The sequence below is a fragment of the Paroedura picta genome, chromosome 16 (genome assembly GCF_049243985.1).
Source record: "Paroedura picta isolate Pp20150507F chromosome 16, Ppicta_v3.0, whole genome shotgun sequence".
NCBI classification, from domain to species: domain Eukaryota; kingdom Metazoa; phylum Chordata; class Lepidosauria; order Squamata; family Gekkonidae; genus Paroedura; species Paroedura picta.
The window spans coordinates 9,688,658-9,705,918 of NC_135384.1; the positions used below are offsets into that span (position 1 = coordinate 9,688,658).

The window sequence follows — 17,261 nt, forward strand, 5'->3', positions numbered from 1 at the left end:
AGGATATATTTTTTTAAAATAATATTTTGCATTAGGCTCTGCGGCGAAATCTCTCTGGGAGCATCTCCCATTGACGGGGGCTTCCATCTCTCCTCCGCCTAAATCCTCCAGCGCCAACTCCCTCCCCGAAATTGTAGTCCTCTTGCTGAGAAACCTCCATTACTCCTAGGGCGTCGACAGCGGGGCTGAACTCCATCTCCCATCACCCCTCCAAACCACGCACATCAACGCGAGCAACGTGGGCAGCAAATCTCGCGAGACTCACTCCTCCCCTCTATATTCCGCCCTCTCTGACTCTAATTTGGGAGCGCGCGGGGGCTGACGGGAACAACGTTAATTCCTCGCCTCCTTTCCCCCCTCCTAATCCTCAACCACTGGCGCCACGGTGCGCGCTCGGAAGGCCCTTGCGTTTGCGAGAGGCAGAGAGAAGGAAGAGGCAGAAAACGGAGAGCGAAAAAAATAAAATAATAAGTTTGCCTCAGACCCCCATCTCTATGACTCTCTACCTTGAGCGCTTTAGAAAATGGCGGCCGACCTTCGCGCTGCTTCTGCGGCCTGCCGGGAATTGTAGTCTTTTCTCCGCGCGGGGATCGTTGCGGCCAGAGGCGCGCTCGGCCTGGAGAACACTACATTTCCCATCTCGCCCCGCGCGCGGCGAGGGCCGGACGGGAGCGAATTGGACGGGCGGGGGGGCGGTTCCAGCTTCCCTCCTCCCCTCCCTCCCTCCTTCCCTCACCCTCCGCCTGCGCCGCGGCTGGTGCTGCGTCGGGTGAGGGAGCGCGAGCGAGTGGCGCAGCCAGAGACAGCGGCCTCCCCGGGCGGCGTGAGGGGGAGAGGCCCGCGGGGTGGCGGCTGGAAGGTGGGGGTGGCTAGGCCCCGGGCAGGCCCGCGTTGATGGGGGGCGGAGGAGGAGGAAGAGGATGGCACGTAGGCTGTGTGTGTGTGTATGTGGGGGGGGGGGTGTAAGTGGTTGCGAAGTAGGCCTCGAAAAGAGGCCACAATCCAGTGAGGGTCCGCCTGGGGGAGGGGCTCGACTGGGGGGGGGGGATTAATGGAGCCCGCCGAGCCAGCCTTGAAATGTCTATTTCAAAGGAGAGGGAAAGGAAGGGGAAGGTTAGGATTCCCCCCCCCCCATCTATCTGACTCTTCCTATTTGGGGCCTTTCCCCATTTGATGGGGGGGGGGACGGACGGCGGGGGGCTGGACCCAGGTGCACGCGCGTTTGGGGATCCCCGTAGGCGGGCCCGAGGGGGAAGTTTACATGCAGAAGGGTGTGCGGCTAGGAGAGAAATCTGCCGCTCGGGAGGCAAGGCCTTGGGGGAGGTGGCATATCTGTGTAGTGCAGAATATTTAGATAAGGCTTGGTAGGATCTTAGGGAGGGAGACGAGATGGTGGGGCAGTGGGCAGGGCTTTAGGCAAGAGGGTGCTGAATGCATTTTGTTACCTGGTTATTTACATATATATAATAATCATTATAATATTATTATATATAGCTGGGGTAAAGGGGCATTGGTACCTAGGAAAGGCATCGGGTGAGGGAGCGATGGAGGAAGACATCTGGATGGTGCTGGGGGGGCGGGGAAAGGGGGACAGTAGGAAAGAAGGATTTATTTATTTACATCTGGATGGTGCCGGGGGGGCGGGGAAAGGGGGGACAGTAGGAAAGAAGGATTTATTTATTTACTAGATTTTTATTCTGGCCTCCCTTAGGGCTCAGTTTGTTCACAATTCGTGCAGTGATAGGGCTGCATAAGGATGTGTGCATTTGGGGGCTGTCGGATTGACTTGAAAGGAAGAACAGGTTAAATTTTAGCTTGGGAAGTGAAGGGAACATCCTTTGGGATGGGAAGTTGACAGGTAAATGGAAGAGGTGTATACGCTGAGGGGTGTGATGACCACAGTGGAAATGGAATTGAAAAAAGAGATGCAGTGAGGTGGCTTTGGGAACAAATAAATAAAGGTGTACCTTCCTAGGAAATATCAGTAGTTAGGGCTGAGATGAGAGGGAGAATGGGCGGGGTGTTAAGTTTAGGCCGGACTCATAAGTAGGTATTTGTGGGGAAAGGACTACTGCTTAAACATGTTTTAACCTTGCGTATCTGAGTTTTCATCCTTGATTGTAGTGAGGGAGACGTCCGCCTTCTGGTATGCGGAAAACGTTGGCAAAAGCCATCACGTTCCCTTTTAGGCTTCTGTCTTTGTTTACCCTCCTGGATATTTTCTTCCAGGTATTGGAAGCACCAGTGGTGCTAGTCTGTGAGCGCCATGTACAATGGGATAGGACTCCCCACTCCCCGTGGCAGTGGCACCAACGGTTACGTGCAGCGCAACCTGTCGGCTGTGCGCCACAAGAAGGATCGCACAGACTACAAATCGGAAGAGGAATTAAGGAAGCTGGAGTCGTCCTTGGTCAAGAAGCCTAACCAGGACATCCTGGATCACGAGCGCAAGCGGAAAGTTGAGCTGAAATGCTTAGAGCTGGCTGAGCTCATGGAAGAGCAGGGGTAGGTTGCCACAAAGGGGGGACATTGAAGCATAGGTGGAGAGGTCATCACTGTGTGCTTCTTTGGAAATGGGAGTGGCGATTGGCATTAGGTGGAAAGGGTTCAGGCTCCTGGGATAATTTGGTTCACCCGATTTGGGAATTTGCACTCATAAATGCCGTGTGTCTGTTACTTAATTAGTGAGCTATATAACAAGAGCGAGAATTCTTTTTAGTCAAATTTGATTAGACAGTTTTAGAAGAAGAAGAAGAAGAGTTGGTCCTTATATGCTGTTTTTCTCTACCCGAAGGAGTCTCAAAGCAGCTTATAGTTGCCTTCCCTTTCCTCTCACCACAACAGACAACCTGTGAGGTGGGTGCGGCTGAGAGCCCTGATGTCACTATTCGGTCAGAACAGTTTTCTCAGGGCTGTGGTGACCCCAAGGTCACCCAGCTGGCTGAATGTGGGGGAGTGCAGAATCAAACCTGGCTTGCCAGATTAGAAGTCCGCACTCCTAACCATTACACCAAAGTGGCTCTATGGGGTTGCATAATTGTAGTTGGAAAGCTAATTCTCCTGGGTTCCAGTAATATACTGGAATATACTGCAAACTGCATCAAGAATGCTTGTGGTGAGGGGTAGCCTAAAAATTAAAGTATAAATAAATAAATGAAAATTACATCTTTATAGGCGTCTAGTGATAGTAGTACTAATCAGGATCAGCCTTCTAAAGTGAACCAATATCTTTATATTGATAACTCTTCAAAATGTCTAGATTACAATCCATCTGACAGCTCTCTTCCTCCCAGCTTTCATTCCTGAGGCCGGAAGCAGCAGCACCCAGGAACCCTTCCACCATGCCAGGACCTGGACTTCAATAGAATGATAATCTTTTATTTTATTTGTATTTTGAATTCCTCTAAGCTGCTTTAAAAGCCAATCTTTGGCCAAAAAGCAGAATTAAATACATAATTTTGTGACAGAGGTAGGGGATAATCCCTGGTCAAAGATCTCATGGTCAATTCATGAAAGATATGAACTACTGATTTGGGGTTAGTATCAGGCTAGGACCTGAAATATCAAGGCTTGATTATCTACCTTGCCATGGAAACTTGCTGGGTAACTTTGGATTAGTCACATTCGCTGTCGACCTTCCTCACAAGGTTGTTGTGAGGATAAAATGGAGGTGATGAGACCAGCAATTGTACACCACTTGGTGTCTTTAATCGGGGAGCTGTGTGGTCTATAAATGTCTAAAGTAAATAATAGGTTGGGTTTGAAGCCAAGACCTCCCTGTTTAGATTTCATTGTTGAACCACTTTGCTATATTAGGTCAAAGTTCTTGGGCTGCCATAGGGTGAGATCTTGGATCAACTGTAAGAGAGGGAGATGGTTTCAGATAGATAACCATGTTACTAGGACAAATTTGAGCCCAGTAGCACTTTAAAGCATTTTTTGTTGGTTTTTAAGATGCTACTGGACTTGAATTTTGTACTCCTTGTAAGCTCCATTTTGCCTCGATTAAAAGTAGACCCTTCTTACGTACCCGATAAGCTTCCTGAAATTGTCCCCTGATCTTGACAAACTAGGTACGGAGAAGGGGAGATCCAGGAGAAAGTAGCCACTTTTCGGATGATGCTTCTGGAGAAAGACGTCGCCGTGGTCAAGGAGGGAGAACAGCCGCAGAAGCCGACGTAAGTACGGTGCCTCAGCAAGTCTTGGATCTGCTGCCTTGACATCCCGTCTCTCTTCCCCCCCTCTTGGAGTCTGTTGCTTCTCACCTTTCTGTGCTTCAGACTCTCCTCAGCCACATGTCTCCCTTGCTAACCAGTTCCATTCATTCCTCTGCCAGGGTCACAGAAACTCACCAGTTGGCCGAGGCCAACGAGAAGAAAAATGAGAGACTCCGAGCAGCGTTCGGAATTAGCGACAGCTACGTGGATGGAAGCTCCTTCGACCCTAACCGTAGGGCAAAGGAAGCGGCAAGCGCTGCAGCCGCTAAACAGCAGCAGGAGCAGCAAAAGCAGCACAGGTATGCGGGGATCCCCACTCCGTGGGGTCAGAATGCCTGGCAGAGCTCTGGGCAAAACGTAAAATGTTGTCTTTCACTTTTCCATTTTGGGGAGAAAAAAAAAACAGCTGCAGTTCAAACAAGACTTTTTATGAGGAACAGAGGAAACAGAAAACTGTGCAAGCTTTACAGTTCTCCAGAATTCTTCCTGTTATGAGATAAGTGGTCAGGGGGAGGGAAAAGAGATGCTCCAGGCTGTGAGAAATGCCTTTTTTTTTAACCAGCATCTCTGTACCAAGACTTAGATTAGTGCCTTTATGTTTCTACCTGCTCTGGTCCCTTCTTGCCATGACCTGGACAGGCAAGGTTAGTCTGACCATGTCAAAAGCGGTGGTGGTTAGTACTTGGAAAGGAGACCACCAAGGAAGTACAGGGTTGCTGTACAGAGGCAGGTGATGGTAAACTGCCTCTGAATGTCTCCTGCCTTGAAAATGCTACAGGGCTGCCATGAGTTGGATGACATTTGAGGGCCTAAAATGAACAAAATAGCCCCTGTAATTTTTAGGGTAAGATGGCTGGATTGAAGGAAAAATGGAAGGGGCATTCTGTCAACTTTTTTGGGTGTGAAAATGACAGAAATCCCTTTTGACCATTCAAAAAAGACTATTCTAGGAATCATGGGTCCTTCATGGACAAACGTCATATTGCAGAAGGAAAATGGGCAAAATTATTTGGAAAAAGAAAAAAGCTGGCTGCGTACAGCATTTGATTCAAGCTCGGGTTTTGGCAGTTAATTCTTTGCTCTCTGTATTCTTTTTTTTTTTTAGTCTTGTCAGAGAGTCCAGCAGCTCCCGCTCACCGTCTCCAAAACAGAAAAAGAAGAAAAAGAAGAAAGACAGAGGCAGGTGGGTGGGCGGGCCAAGGCTTTTGGCCTTACATCCAAAAGGCTGAAATGTGGGAGTTGAGGGCTAGAGAAAGAAGGAAGATCAGTAATGTGTTCCCTTGTCAACGGCAGTGGGGTCTGGATTAGTGAGACAAGATTAAGAGAGTGTGGTCTTGTGAGCCATTGTCGCCTTTTTCAGACATGTAACATTCCTTCCTTGCTTGGCTTTTCAAGGTCTGAGAGCAGATCACCTTCTCGAAGAGAGAGGAAAAAAAGCTCAAAGAAAAAGAAACACAGGTAAGGAATTGTCTTGGGAACCATGTGCTGTATTCCAAGATTATCTTTCTCAGTTGGATTCATGTTCGCTACTGATTACTCCTCAGTAGTAGTTGGTTTCTTCTAATTTTGTCAAGTATGAGTTAGAGAAAGCCATCCTTTTGCTTCCTGCAACGTAACATAGCCTTTGTTATGATGGATTTTCTGTAACGCATAAGCCACAAAGGTGATGTTTTTGGGAATGGAGATGTCCCACTTCAGGGCTCCAGCAGATTTGAGATTTTGGACACAGCACGAGGTATCTAGGTATCTGACAACCGGTTGCAGGATTATAAAGTCTTATTATTATATTTTTTTCAGGTCAGAGTCCAAGAAAAGGAAGCACAGGTAGGTGCTTGTTGTTCAATAATCATAGTGTTCAGCTCTTGCTTCCATGAATTCTCACAGCCACTTTTTTTGTGGTTAGGACAGACTGAGAAGTGGTGAATTCCCTGAGGATATCAAGTTATCTCCTTTGTGGAGTGGGTGAATCTGGTTCTTTCAGATCTTAAACATTGTGCTATTTACCAGAGCAGCACTGGTCTTGGGTGCGAATGGGGAAGTCGCATTTTAGGGAGTAGGACTCTCTCGCACAAGGCGTAGGGATGTCCTGCATACGTGATGGGGATGGGATGGACATGCCATTTTCTGAATGCTGAGAAATGAAACTTCTTTCCTCAGATCTCCAAGTCCCAAGAGCAAACACAAATCCAAGGAAAAGAAACGAAAGAGGTAAAGCAATGTCTTTTACCCGTGAAATCCCTTATTGTTAAAACGGACCGTTTTTGTGCTCTTCTTCATTTGGGTTTCTAACCATGTCCACTTCAGGTCTACCAGCGAGTCTACATCTCAGAAAGGCCGGCGGGATCGCTCTTCTTCCCCAGATGGCTCGTCATCAGATGGCTCCCACAGCAGGTAGGTCTTGGAATGGGAAGCCAAGAACTGGGCTTCTTGCAATAGCACTATTGACCTGCACTGAATCTTGCAGGTAATGTGAATTTCAAACTTTTGGTTTACTTGTTAGCAGGTCAGGCAGTGTCAGTACCCAGAAACGGGCTGCAGTGAGACGGCAGAGCAAGTCCCCTTCAACAACGTCACAGAAGCGAGGAGAAACTGAAGAGGTTTCCAAAAAACAGGCAGAGAGAGAACGTTCATCTTCTGCTGAACCAGCCCGGCGTGGCAGAAGCACAAGTCCAAGACATAGCAAAGAAAAGCAGGAGGTAAAATACAGTGCTGTAGAACAGAATTGCCATATTGAGAGTTGTAATCTTGAACAGTAAGGGTTTGGAATACCATTCTGATGGTTATTTTCCCTTTCATTGTTTAGAAAGCTGCATCCAAACGCTCTCCAGTACATGAGAGTCGCCAATGTTCTACCAACTCTCCATCTCCTGCTAGAGAAAAGGAAAGAGACAAGGAGAAGAAGGCTGCTCGGCACGGGGGTCGGAAATCTACCCCATCATTTGAGCCAGATTCAAAGTTCAGAAGTCGTTCCCCAATGCCAAATGATTCTCCGGAAAGAGCCTTGGGGCACAAACGTCCCTCCTCCAAAGAGACCAGGTCTCCAGCCTCTGCGTCCCCACCACCTAAGACCTCAGAAGATCGTAATGGGACTCTCCCATCGTCCAAGTCCAAGACATCCCCTGAACATAGGCAGCATTTGGCAGCTTCTTCATCTTCTCCTGCTTCAAAAGCCATTGAGACCAAGTTGAGAAAGACTTCTCATGATGGCTCTCCACCCCAGCGCTCCCGCTCCCCTTCAGAAAGTGGTAGCTGCTCCTCTTCCTCCTCCTCCTCCTCTTCCTCCTCCTCTCCTTCCTTAGCAAAGAAGCCAGCTCCAGCTTCCCGTAGTTCTTCCCCTGAGGAGCCTCCCAAAAGACAAAACAAAGAAAAGGGTTCTACCCAGAGAGAGAGGTCTAGTTCATCTCCTGAGGTCTCCCGTTCTGGACAGAAGCAGTCAGCCAAGACTACAGCAAGACGTGAGCGTTCAGGCACACCTCCAGCCAAGAGCACTAAGTCAAGGGCTAGGAGGAGGGATAAATCTCTTTCTCAAACACCCGTTACGCGTAGAGGTAGATCTCGATCTCGCACCCCACCGAAGAGAGCGAGATCCCGCACCCCTCCAAGGAGGGGAAGGTCTCGCTCTGCTCAACGCCGTGCTCGATCTCGTTCCCGTACCCCTCAAAGAAGGGCACGATCTCGTAGTCCACAATGGCGAGGACGCTCAAGAACACCCCAGCGCTGGGGCAGGTCACGCTCACGTACTCCTCCCAGATGGGGCCGGTCCCGTACTCCTCAGAGACGTGGATGGTCTCGTTCTAGAACCCCCCAAAGGCATGGATGGTCTAGGAGCAGAAATAGTGGGAGATGGGGAAGATCAAGAACCCCACCAAGAAGGGGCAGGTCACGTTCAAGAACCCCACCAAGAAGGGGCAGGTCTAGATCTAGAACTCCACCACGACGAGGGAGGTCTCGGTCCCGAACCCAGCCTAGAAGAGGGCGGTCTAGAACCAGAAGCCCTCCTAGGAGGGGGAGGTCTATTTCTTCACCAAGGAGGGAGAAATCTTTGATTTCTGCTAGACGAAGCAGGTCTGTATCATCTCCAGATTGGAAGGCCTCCAGAATTTCTTCAAGAAGGAGCCGATCTGGTTCCTCCCCCCAAATAAGAGAGAGAGCCAGGAAACCACTGAGACGTAGCCAGTCTCTGTCATCTCCCGAGTCAAGAAGCAGGTTGCGAGTATCTCCCAGACGTAGTCGATCTCGATCACTTCCAAAAGCAAAAAAGAAGTCTCACTTATCTCCCAGAAGGAGTCGTTCAGGGTCCTCACCAAGATCAAGGAAGAAAAAGTCAAGAACACCCCCACGACGTAGTCGCTCTTGTTCTTCTCCAAGACCGAAAAAGAAATCCAGATTATCACCAAGACGAAGTAGGTCTGGTTCTTCACCTAATAAAAAATCCAGGTCACCTGCCAGGCGTAGTCAGTCCAGGACACCTCCAGCACTAAAAAATAAATCTAGAAGGTCCCCTAGAAGAAGCAGATCAAGTTCATTGACAAGACTCTCAAAGAAAACTGAAGTTTCTTCAGCTGTCGAAGAGAAATCTAAAATGCCTTTCAGAAGGAGTCGATCTGGGTCATTGCCAGCATTGAGGAAATCTAAATCTCCTGGAAGACGGAGCAGGTCAGGTTCTTCACCAGATCTAGAGAAGAGATCCCCAAGGAGACGAAACAGGTCTGAATCTTCTCCAGAAGTCAAAACAAAGTTGTTATCACGTTCAGGGTCATCCCCAGGAACAAAGAAAAAGCTGAAGTCTCCTCCAAGACGAAACAGGTCCGGTTCCTCTCAGTCATCAGTGAAAGAAAACTCCTTATCACCACCAAGGCGAGCCGTGTCTCCAGAGCCGGAGTCCACACCTCCGTTGCAGCGAAGCAGGTCTGGGAGATCCCTTGCGACGAAAGAAAAATCGAGATCACCAGTCTTAAGGCAGAGCAGGTCTGGGTCACCTCCAGCGGTGAGAGAGCATTCTGCCTCTCCTCCAAGGAGAACATCATCTGGATCTTCCTCAGAACCAAAGAAGATATCCATTTCACCACTTGGAAAACATAGAATTGGCTCTTCTCCGAAATTGAAGAAATCCAGAGTATCACCAAGGCGGAGTAGGTCTGGCTCTTCACCATCTGAAGAGCAATCTAGATCATCTCCAAGGAGTAGATATTCTCCTGACACGAAAAAATCTGAATCACCTTTGAAACAAGTCCGGTCTGGGCCCTCTCCTTCAGCAGCGAAAGAGAAGTCTAAATCTCCTGTCCGAAGAAGTGGGTCTCGATCATCTCCTGAATTAAATGGCAAGCCTAAATCTCCTCCAAAGCAAAACAAATCCCAAGAAAGTAAAGTAAAACCTGGATCACCTTCAAGGCACAACAAATCTGGATCCCTGGTGGCAATGGAGAGAGCTCCATCACCATGCCAGAAAAGCAAGGCGGGTTTATCTGTGTCCGGAAAAGAAAAACCACATTCACCCCCAAGGCAGGGACAACCTGCATCATCACCCGTTCTTAAAAAGTCAGAGATTCCATTGAGGCAAAGCAGATCTGGATCTTCCTCTTCTTCCTCCTCCTCCTCGTCCTCCTCTTCCTCTTCTTCTTCCTCCTCCTCTTCCTCTTCTGCAGAGGAAGAGAAGTCTCGATCACCCCCAAGACTGAGCCGTTCTGCAACACTGGCAGTTAACAAAGGGAAACCTGTGGCTTCTCCAGTGCGCCGCAGGTCAGAGTCATCTCCGGAGCCAGAGAGCGTCGCAGCTCCTGCTGCCGTAAAACACACCAGACCTGGAGTTTCTCCAGAAGTCAGAGAGACTGCAAAAGCTGCACTATTGGGGGCTAGATCACCTTTGGAGAAGAAAGAAATGCCCAGAGAAGCTCCTCGGAGGAGTAGGTCGAGGTCATATTCTGGCAGTCAAGAGAAGCCAAGAGCACCCTGCAGTGGGAGCAGTTCAGAATCTTCCCCAGAGCAAAAGGAGAACTCTGTAAGCAGGTCTGTGTCACCTGTGAGGCCTACTATAAAATCGAGAACACCTCCAAGGCACAGGACATCGCGCTCACCCCCAAGGCCTAGAGCAAAATCTAGAACTCCTCCAAAGCGTGACAGGTCTGGGTCACCGCCAAGGCCCAGAGTGAAGTCCAGAACACCCCCAAGGAGACGTAGATCTGGATCGTCTCCAAGACCCAGAATGAAATCCAGAACACCGCCTAGGCGTCGCAGGTCTGGATCATCCCCAAGACCCAGAATGAAATCCAGAACGCCACCGCGCCGTCGGCGTCGGTCTGGGTCATCTCCACGATCTAGAGCAAAATCTAGAACCCCTCCGCGGCAGCGCAGATCGGGGTCATCTCCACGGCCCAGAGAGAAATCTAGAACACCAGTTACAAGGCGGCGAAGATCTGTGTCGCCGATCAGCCCTAGACGGAAATCTAGAACACCTCTGAGACGTGGAAGGTCCAGATCTCTTTCTAGGCCGAAAAATGCCAGTGTGCACCTGGGTAGATCTGAGTCGTCATCCTACCATGAAAGACCAAGAACTTCCCTACCAAGAAGGTCTGGTTCCCCCTCAAGGAGGAGCCGTTCCCGTTCACTATCTAGGCGACAAGATAAATCGAGAGGTACTCTGCGGCGGGAAAAATCTGTCTCTTCTCCGGGCCGGAGCCGCTCACGGTCTGCTTCTCGTCAGGACAAATCTCGCTTCCTGTGGAAGGGCGAGCGCTCGCCTCGCCGAGGTCGTTCCCGATCACCAGCACAAAGAGAAATGTCGAGACTTTCCCCACAAAGATCTGGCACTAATCGGAACGCATCCCGCTCGCCTCCCAGGTTAGATGCTTCCCGTGGGACAGCAGCCTACAAAAGTAGCGGGGCCAGAGTCTCTCCAGATTTCCAGACATCCCCCGTACGGAAGCGGTCCAGATCAGGCTCCCAGGAAATCAGTGCTTCTCCGGGAAGGAAATCCCGTTCTCCTCCAGTGCTGGAGAAATACCCCAAGTCTGATGCTCAGGAGAAGTCGGCGGCTTCCTCACTTTGGCACAGCAAAAGCACTGCCGTTCCTCGCTCCCCTACTCCACCCCGAGAGGATTCTCCCAAGCCCCAAAAGACCTCGCCTCCCGCTCCATCCATGCTACCGGAATTGCCTTCGGTCTTGAAGAACGGGGGTTCCGCTTCCTTCCATGACATCCCAGGGGACCGGAATCCGGCTGTGCATCCTGTTGTGGCTAGGGAGGAGGCAGCGGTTAGTGTTCCCCTGTTAGGGAGGAGCAGTTCCTGTGCCGGATCCCCTCTTCCTCTTAGCAAAGCTAGGTCCCCTTCCCCCTCCTCCCCTTCCTCCTCCTCCGCGTCCTCCAGTCCCTTGCCAGCCCTGGTTTCCGTGCTTGCCCCGCCTCCCAAGGAAGAGGAGCTAGGATCTGAAGGAAAGGCAGCCGACAAGCCCGAGGTTCGGCTTCCGACCCTCGAGGTGGAGCCGGAGTTGGCTTCTGAAGTCACAGAGGAGACTGGCAGGAATAGCTGTCCCACCGCTCCACAGCTAGCTGTTCCCTCCCCGCCGCCTCCTGCCCCTCCCAAGGTGAAGAGGAGCTCTTCCGCTTCGTCCAGCACCTCTTCGTCGTCCTCCTCCTCGTCTTCATCCTCGTCGTCTTCATCTTCTGACTCCGAGTCCAGTTCATCTGAGTCCAGCCCCCCCAACCCACCAGAGAAGGAACCTGAGGCTGAGGTTGTAGTAAAACAGTAAGAGCCTGTCGTATTTGTTTTCTTTACCCTGCCTTTTCCCTGCATAGAGGCACCCCCCCTCCCCGCCAAAACCTGTGGGCAGTAACTACACATTTCTTATTTAGGAGGAGCCTTGGACATCTTGTGCTTGCCTTACTCTTGTAGGTCGTCCAAGATGCTATGCTGACTTGTGGCTTTGCTGCCCTGGCCAGCGTTCCCTGTTAGCCCGTTCTCATTAATCTGTTGGCTTCCTAGCCTCCACGGCCTTGTCCTTTTAAAAACCTGGACCTGGGTTTTGCCCTTGGGAACCTCCCTGGCTTCTCTTCATGGGGTATTTTGTGCAGAAGGCAAACATGGCTTGGTCCATATGAAGTTGTGGCTTCAATAACTGGCTTTGTTGGAGCACCTGCTATTGAAACTGATTTCTGGGCTCTTGCAGAGTATATAAGGACGGACATGAAATTCACGTGTATAGATGTATGCTGTTTGTATAATTCTGTTTCCAGGCTCCTAGTTTTCTGTTTGGGGGGGATCTTTTTTTCCCGGAGGATGCAGAGCAGCGAGATAGCCGGATTTTCCCCTAAGTAGAAGAGAGGGGTGTTTGAAACGTCAGCCTGCTTAAAATCCCCCGCAGCCACATTCTCACAGGCAGTACCGCTGCTGCTTTTTGTTCCATGCAGATGGGTAGGCTGCTGCTGCTGCGTTGTAGTTAGCAATCATGTGAGAGGACCAAGTCCCCTGGGAGGCATGGTCACCTGCATGGTTGCTAATAACCATGTATCTACAGTGGAACTGTTCCTCTCAGTGTAACAGGCTTCCTCGGGAGGTGGTGGGTTCTCCATCTTTGGAAATTTTTAAACAGAGGCTGGATAGCCATCTGACGGAGAGGCTGATTCTGTGAAGGCTCAAGGGGGTGGCAGGTGACAGTGGATGAGAGAGGGTTGTGAGTGTCCTGCATAGTGCAGGGGGTTGGACTAGATGACCCAGGAGGTCCCAACTCTATGATTCTAGCCTGTGTGAGTCTTCTTGAGATCCTGAGGTGTTTTCTGATTGGCTCGGATGGAGTCACAACTATGCCTGGGAGAGAATTCCTTATTGGGGGTGGTGGTGGTCAGGCAGCCAGTTTTTCAGCACCTTTCCATGAGTGACATGAGGTTTTTGTCTCATTTAAACAGAGTTTTCAGAATACATTACTATGAGACGCTTGCCTGCTTGCTTGTAGTGCAGCCATTTTGTCACTGAGCTTACTAATATCCTCCTTTCACCTGGCCCCTCCCCTTTTTTGCAGGCTGCCAAGCCCAGTGCAGAAAGAAGGCAACCACGAAGAGCAGCCGGTGGAATTGGTCAAGCATAAGCGGCGGTCCCGGAGCTCCAGCAGTTCCAGTAGCAGCTCTTCCTCCTCTTCTTCCTCCTCCTCCTCTTCCTCCTCATCGTCTTCCTCAGCTTCCTCCTCCTCCTCGTCCTCCTCCTCGTCGTCGTCACCCAAAACCGGACCCCAGGCACAGGCCAAGGTGGCCCCCAAAAAGAAACCATCACCGGAGCAGAGGAAGTGAGTGGGGGTTGTTGGCAAAACCGGTGGGGGATCTCCTGATGTTTTGGGGTTCCTCAAGGGTGGGGTAGATGATTCCCCCAGCCTGCGATGCTACCCCTCTTGTGTGCTTTTAATGGGTTCCTGCTTGACCACACATCCCCAGCAAGGATGCAGGGTCAAAAAGAGAATCTTGGTGCTGCCTTGAGAGGGCAGAGGAAAGAACCGTGGGAGAAGGCAGAAGCTTTGTGGAACAGGTAAGGGCTGGTTGTTGAACAGGAGGGGCCTCTGCCAAAGGCCATCTACCAAAAAGTGCTGAAAAGAGAAGCAATCTGAATTGTGGGTTCTACAATTAAGGGATGTCGGGGGGCCTGCTTTGCGGAAGCTTTGCGGAATACCGTCCCTGCTTGCTTGTACTCAAATTAGGCTTGTGAAGTTTTGCAAGGTTTCGTAGCGGAGTGAGCCGTTCCTTTCTTGAAGGTATAACGTTTTGAGACTTTAGAAGAGTTAAAAACCATCCAGTTCTTACGATGGCGGAATTAGTTTCAGCATTGCTTGCGAAGCATACAAAACTCATGTATATATATATGTTCCCTGATCTTGCTTTCCACCTTTGACATAGCGGTATCTTTTTTTTTTACCTGAGCCGAGTGCTGTTCTAACCACTCTGCCCTTCCTCCCACCCACCACCTGCTGCCTTCAGGTCCCGCAGCCCCCGGAAGCCTATCGACTCCCTGCGAGACTCTCGCTCTCTCAGCTATTCCCCAGCAGAACGGCGCCGGGTTTCTCCTCCAGTCCTGCCACCTTTAGCTCCGAGAGACAGGCGCAGGTAGGCGTCCTAACCTAGCCTCTGCTCCCATAGGCGTGCATGCTTTGTGGGGCAGAGGGGGGCCTGTTTGGGACAGCGAGGGGGGAAATGTGAGAAACTTGAGAGAGAACCCTCCAGGGGAAAACCTTTTTTTTTCTCTAGGGAGAGGTCCAGGGACAGATCCTCGCAGAGGAACAGACGAAGCATCAGCAGGTCTCCAGGCCGGAAAAGGCGACGCAATTCCCCCAGCCCCAGAGCTACCCGCCGCAGAACTTCAAGGTAGCGCATGGCTTGCTGCTTTAAAAAAAAATTAGTGTCTTCCGTGACCGTCGCTCGGCATGGTTAGCATCTTGAAACTTGACAAAATGTCCCTAGTCGTGTCTCCGTAAGAAAGCAGAGCTGAATAATCAGCAAAAAAAAAAAAAAACCCTGCCTCTGAGCACTTCCAGAAGGAAGCTGGAGGGTTAGGGTGAGCATTTACTGCTTCTCTAAAACTACAGAGAGAATAGTTAAAGAACCGGAGCAGGGGGCGGGGGAGGGTGTCCTCCGCTGTCCTTCGGCCGAGCTTTACACAACTGCAGAGAGTTACCTGCTCTATGTTCCTTCAGACCTCAGAGACTCAGAGCCAAAGGATGGCCTTGGAGGCCTGCGATGCTGTTTGGTTGCCGAAGCTAAGCAGGGTTGACCTTGTAAGCGGCCTGGCTGGATCCTGTGCGTAAGCTGGTCTGAACTTCTGAGAAGAAGTGCAGGGTTTGTGCCATCGAGCAAGAGCCCCTTCAACCTCAGTGTATAGGGAGGCTCCAGTGGGGGGCGCAGTGGACCCTTTTCTGCCTCGTCTCCTATTTAGTCGGCTTGCAACTCTCTGAGCTTTCCAAGCCTCCGGAGTCCGCACTTGAGACCCTTGTTTCCCCTCCTTCCCCGCCAGCCACACGATGGCCGGTGTCCCAGGTTCTGTTCTTCAGGAGGCGATGCACGTATGACGTATATATGTGAATTCAGCTTTGCACGGGAATGCCTCAGTTCAGCTCCAGGGTCCCTGTAGATGGGAGGGGCGCAACAACCGAGCGTCAGCTCCTGATCCCACCCCTCCTCGGACGGAGCAAACTGTGCATTTAACTCTTTTCCCTCCCCCTCTCCAGGTCACCCTAAGCCGATTGGAAGGCCCGGAAAGCCCTTGCAACCGCAGACTGCGCCACCCCCGCCTCCCACAGCGCTGTCCCAGGTGGGAAGCCCCCTGCCTCCCGATGCCCACTGGAAACCAGTGCGGGCGCACGCGTGGGGGGCATCTTCATTTGCCATCGGCTTTTTATTCTCATTAGTTCCCCCCCTCCACCCCCCCCCCCCGTCACTGTCCCCTGTCTTTATTGCCCGTCATTTGTCGGCAGCTACATTCCCCTCCTCCCCGGACATCTCCGCTCAGCACCCATCAGGATCCGCCGCCTCTGCGCTCCTCCTCCTTCTCTTCCTCTTCCAACAGTTGGTGACGTTCATTTTGGTTCTTTTTTTTTTCTCTCTCTCTCTCTCCTGTGAGCGTTTTTTTTTTCCTGTGCGTTTTACAGCTAAGATCTTCTGTGTTTTGAGAGAGAGAGAGAGGGGGGGGTCTTCTTTTTGTTGATTTAGAGACATAAAAGGTTTAAAAAAAACTCAAAAGGGGGTGGGGGTGGGCTAGGGAGATCCGCGAGCTAATCCATTTGATTTAGTGTTTCTCAGGCACCCTTCTCTGAAATGGTGGGCCACGGGGAGAAGGAAGGCATTCATGTTGGCGTCGGAGCTCTCCCGCCGGCCATTGTGGAGCCCCTGCTGTTCCAGCAGCATTCCCTCCCGCCCACCGTCTCAGTCTCAACATTGTAGGCATCTCGTTTGAGGAGAAGAGCTGTGGTCTCTTTCAGTAGGACGTGACAGCGGGGTTGAGTATCGAAGGTCGCGACCTTGAGGATTAGACCAGCAAAGCACCCCCCCCACTTCCCCAAGTTTAAAAACAAGCCGGATTTTAATATATGGTGCTCCCTTTTTTCCTTTTTAGCCCTCCCTCTGAACAGACACTCTTTCATATTTGATCAGCTGAGCCAGGTCAGGAGGGGTGGGGGTGTTGGGGGGGGGAGGAACTGGACTGGAAAGGGGGCAGCAGGGGGCATTTTATGAGGAAAAAAGTGAATGGAGATTTGCTGGAAAGAAGCCGAGAAACCCTAAATCAGGGAGGGACGGGAACAGAAGTTTCTTCATATTTCTTAAAAGCATTTAATTTTTTTTGATATGTACAGCAAGGAGATTTTTTCTGTCAAATAAAAAACTTATGAAACGCCGACATTGCTGCCTGAGTCCCTGAGACGTTTCTCTGCGCCTCTTCAAGAGTGTGGCCCGCTCAGAGGCTGGCGTCTGTAGGTGCGTGGAGGGGTTTCCTTTGCTATGTCTCCCGCCATCCGGCCCTCTGTAAGTTGATGCACTTTTTTCAGATGCCGAAGCTCAGTTGCTTCATAAACCTTTTACGGAATATTTCCTGTTTCTCCCAGCATGTGAAAACGTGGACCACTCTTTCGGCCATTCTGCACGGGAATTTCCAACACAACCCCTGCTTAAGTGGGAAAAAAATACCCTGTCTGGGTTACATCCAAAGGCTGTCTTCCGCTAATGCTGGAGGCTGGTGGAAGGTTCCTTGCACCAAAAAAAGGCTATAAAATTAGTGGGTTTTGAATCAGGACTATAATGGGTGAAAGCAGCTCAGCCTCCTCTTAAAGACTAGCCTGATGTAGCAAAATGGTAAAGCCAGCCAATGAAATGACAAAACCCCATTCACCTAAAAGGGAATATTTTGAAGCAGTCAAGGAAAGGCTGTTATGGCCTTGCTGGGCAAAATACTCCAAAGCAGTTGACCCACAACAGAAAAGGTCTGTCCACTCCAACCTTTCTTGACATTTTTACTGTCCAGAAACCCCTGAAACAGTATTCAGGCTGTGAGAAACCCCAGCAGTTGCACCATCGTCCAGAA

At 50.6% G+C, this 17,261-nt stretch overlaps 1 protein-coding gene across 4 annotated transcripts; it reads left to right on the forward strand.

Annotated features, from left to right (window-relative positions):
* The first annotated feature begins 626 nt into the window (after positions 1-626).
* Positions 627-16,578, forward strand: SRRM2 (serine/arginine repetitive matrix 2). Of its 4 annotated transcripts, XR_013227065.1 has the most exons (16): positions 701-859; positions 2,230-2,505; positions 4,074-4,178; positions 4,337-4,516; positions 5,323-5,400; positions 5,613-5,675; positions 6,015-6,041; positions 6,375-6,425; positions 6,522-6,608; positions 6,718-6,913; positions 7,021-11,957; positions 13,228-13,488; positions 14,171-14,296; positions 14,438-14,554; positions 15,415-15,497; positions 15,661-16,578. XR_013227065.1 is itself a non-coding variant. In XM_077315301.1 (15 exons), the coding sequence occupies exons 2-15, from the start codon at positions 2,267-2,269 to the stop codon at positions 15,422-15,424; spliced, it is 6,477 nt and encodes a 2,158-aa protein (XP_077171416.1). In that variant the 5' UTR covers positions 627-769; positions 2,230-2,266; the 3' UTR covers positions 15,425-16,578. The 4 variants fall into 4 exon arrangements, 3 of the variants coding, with proteins under 3 accessions (XP_077171416.1, XP_077171415.1, XP_077171417.1); XM_077315301.1 differs by having other exon boundaries at positions 627-769; positions 15,415-16,578; XM_077315300.1 differs by having other exon boundaries at positions 15,415-16,578.
* Positions 16,579-17,261: the final 683 nt, after the last annotated feature.

Coding starts and splice junctions, on each gene's coding strand:
- SRRM2 (XM_077315301.1), top strand. CDS start 2,267: ATGTACAATGGGATAGGACTCCCCACTCCCCGTGGCAGTGGCACCAAC. Junction 2,506..4,073: donor GAGCTCATGGAAGAGCAGGG/GTAGGTTGCCAC, acceptor TTGACAAACTAG/GTACGGAGAAGGGGAGATCC. Junction 6,426..6,521: donor AAGGAAAAGAAACGAAAGAG/GTAAAGCAATGT, acceptor TGTCCACTTCAG/GTCTACCAGCGAGTCTACAT.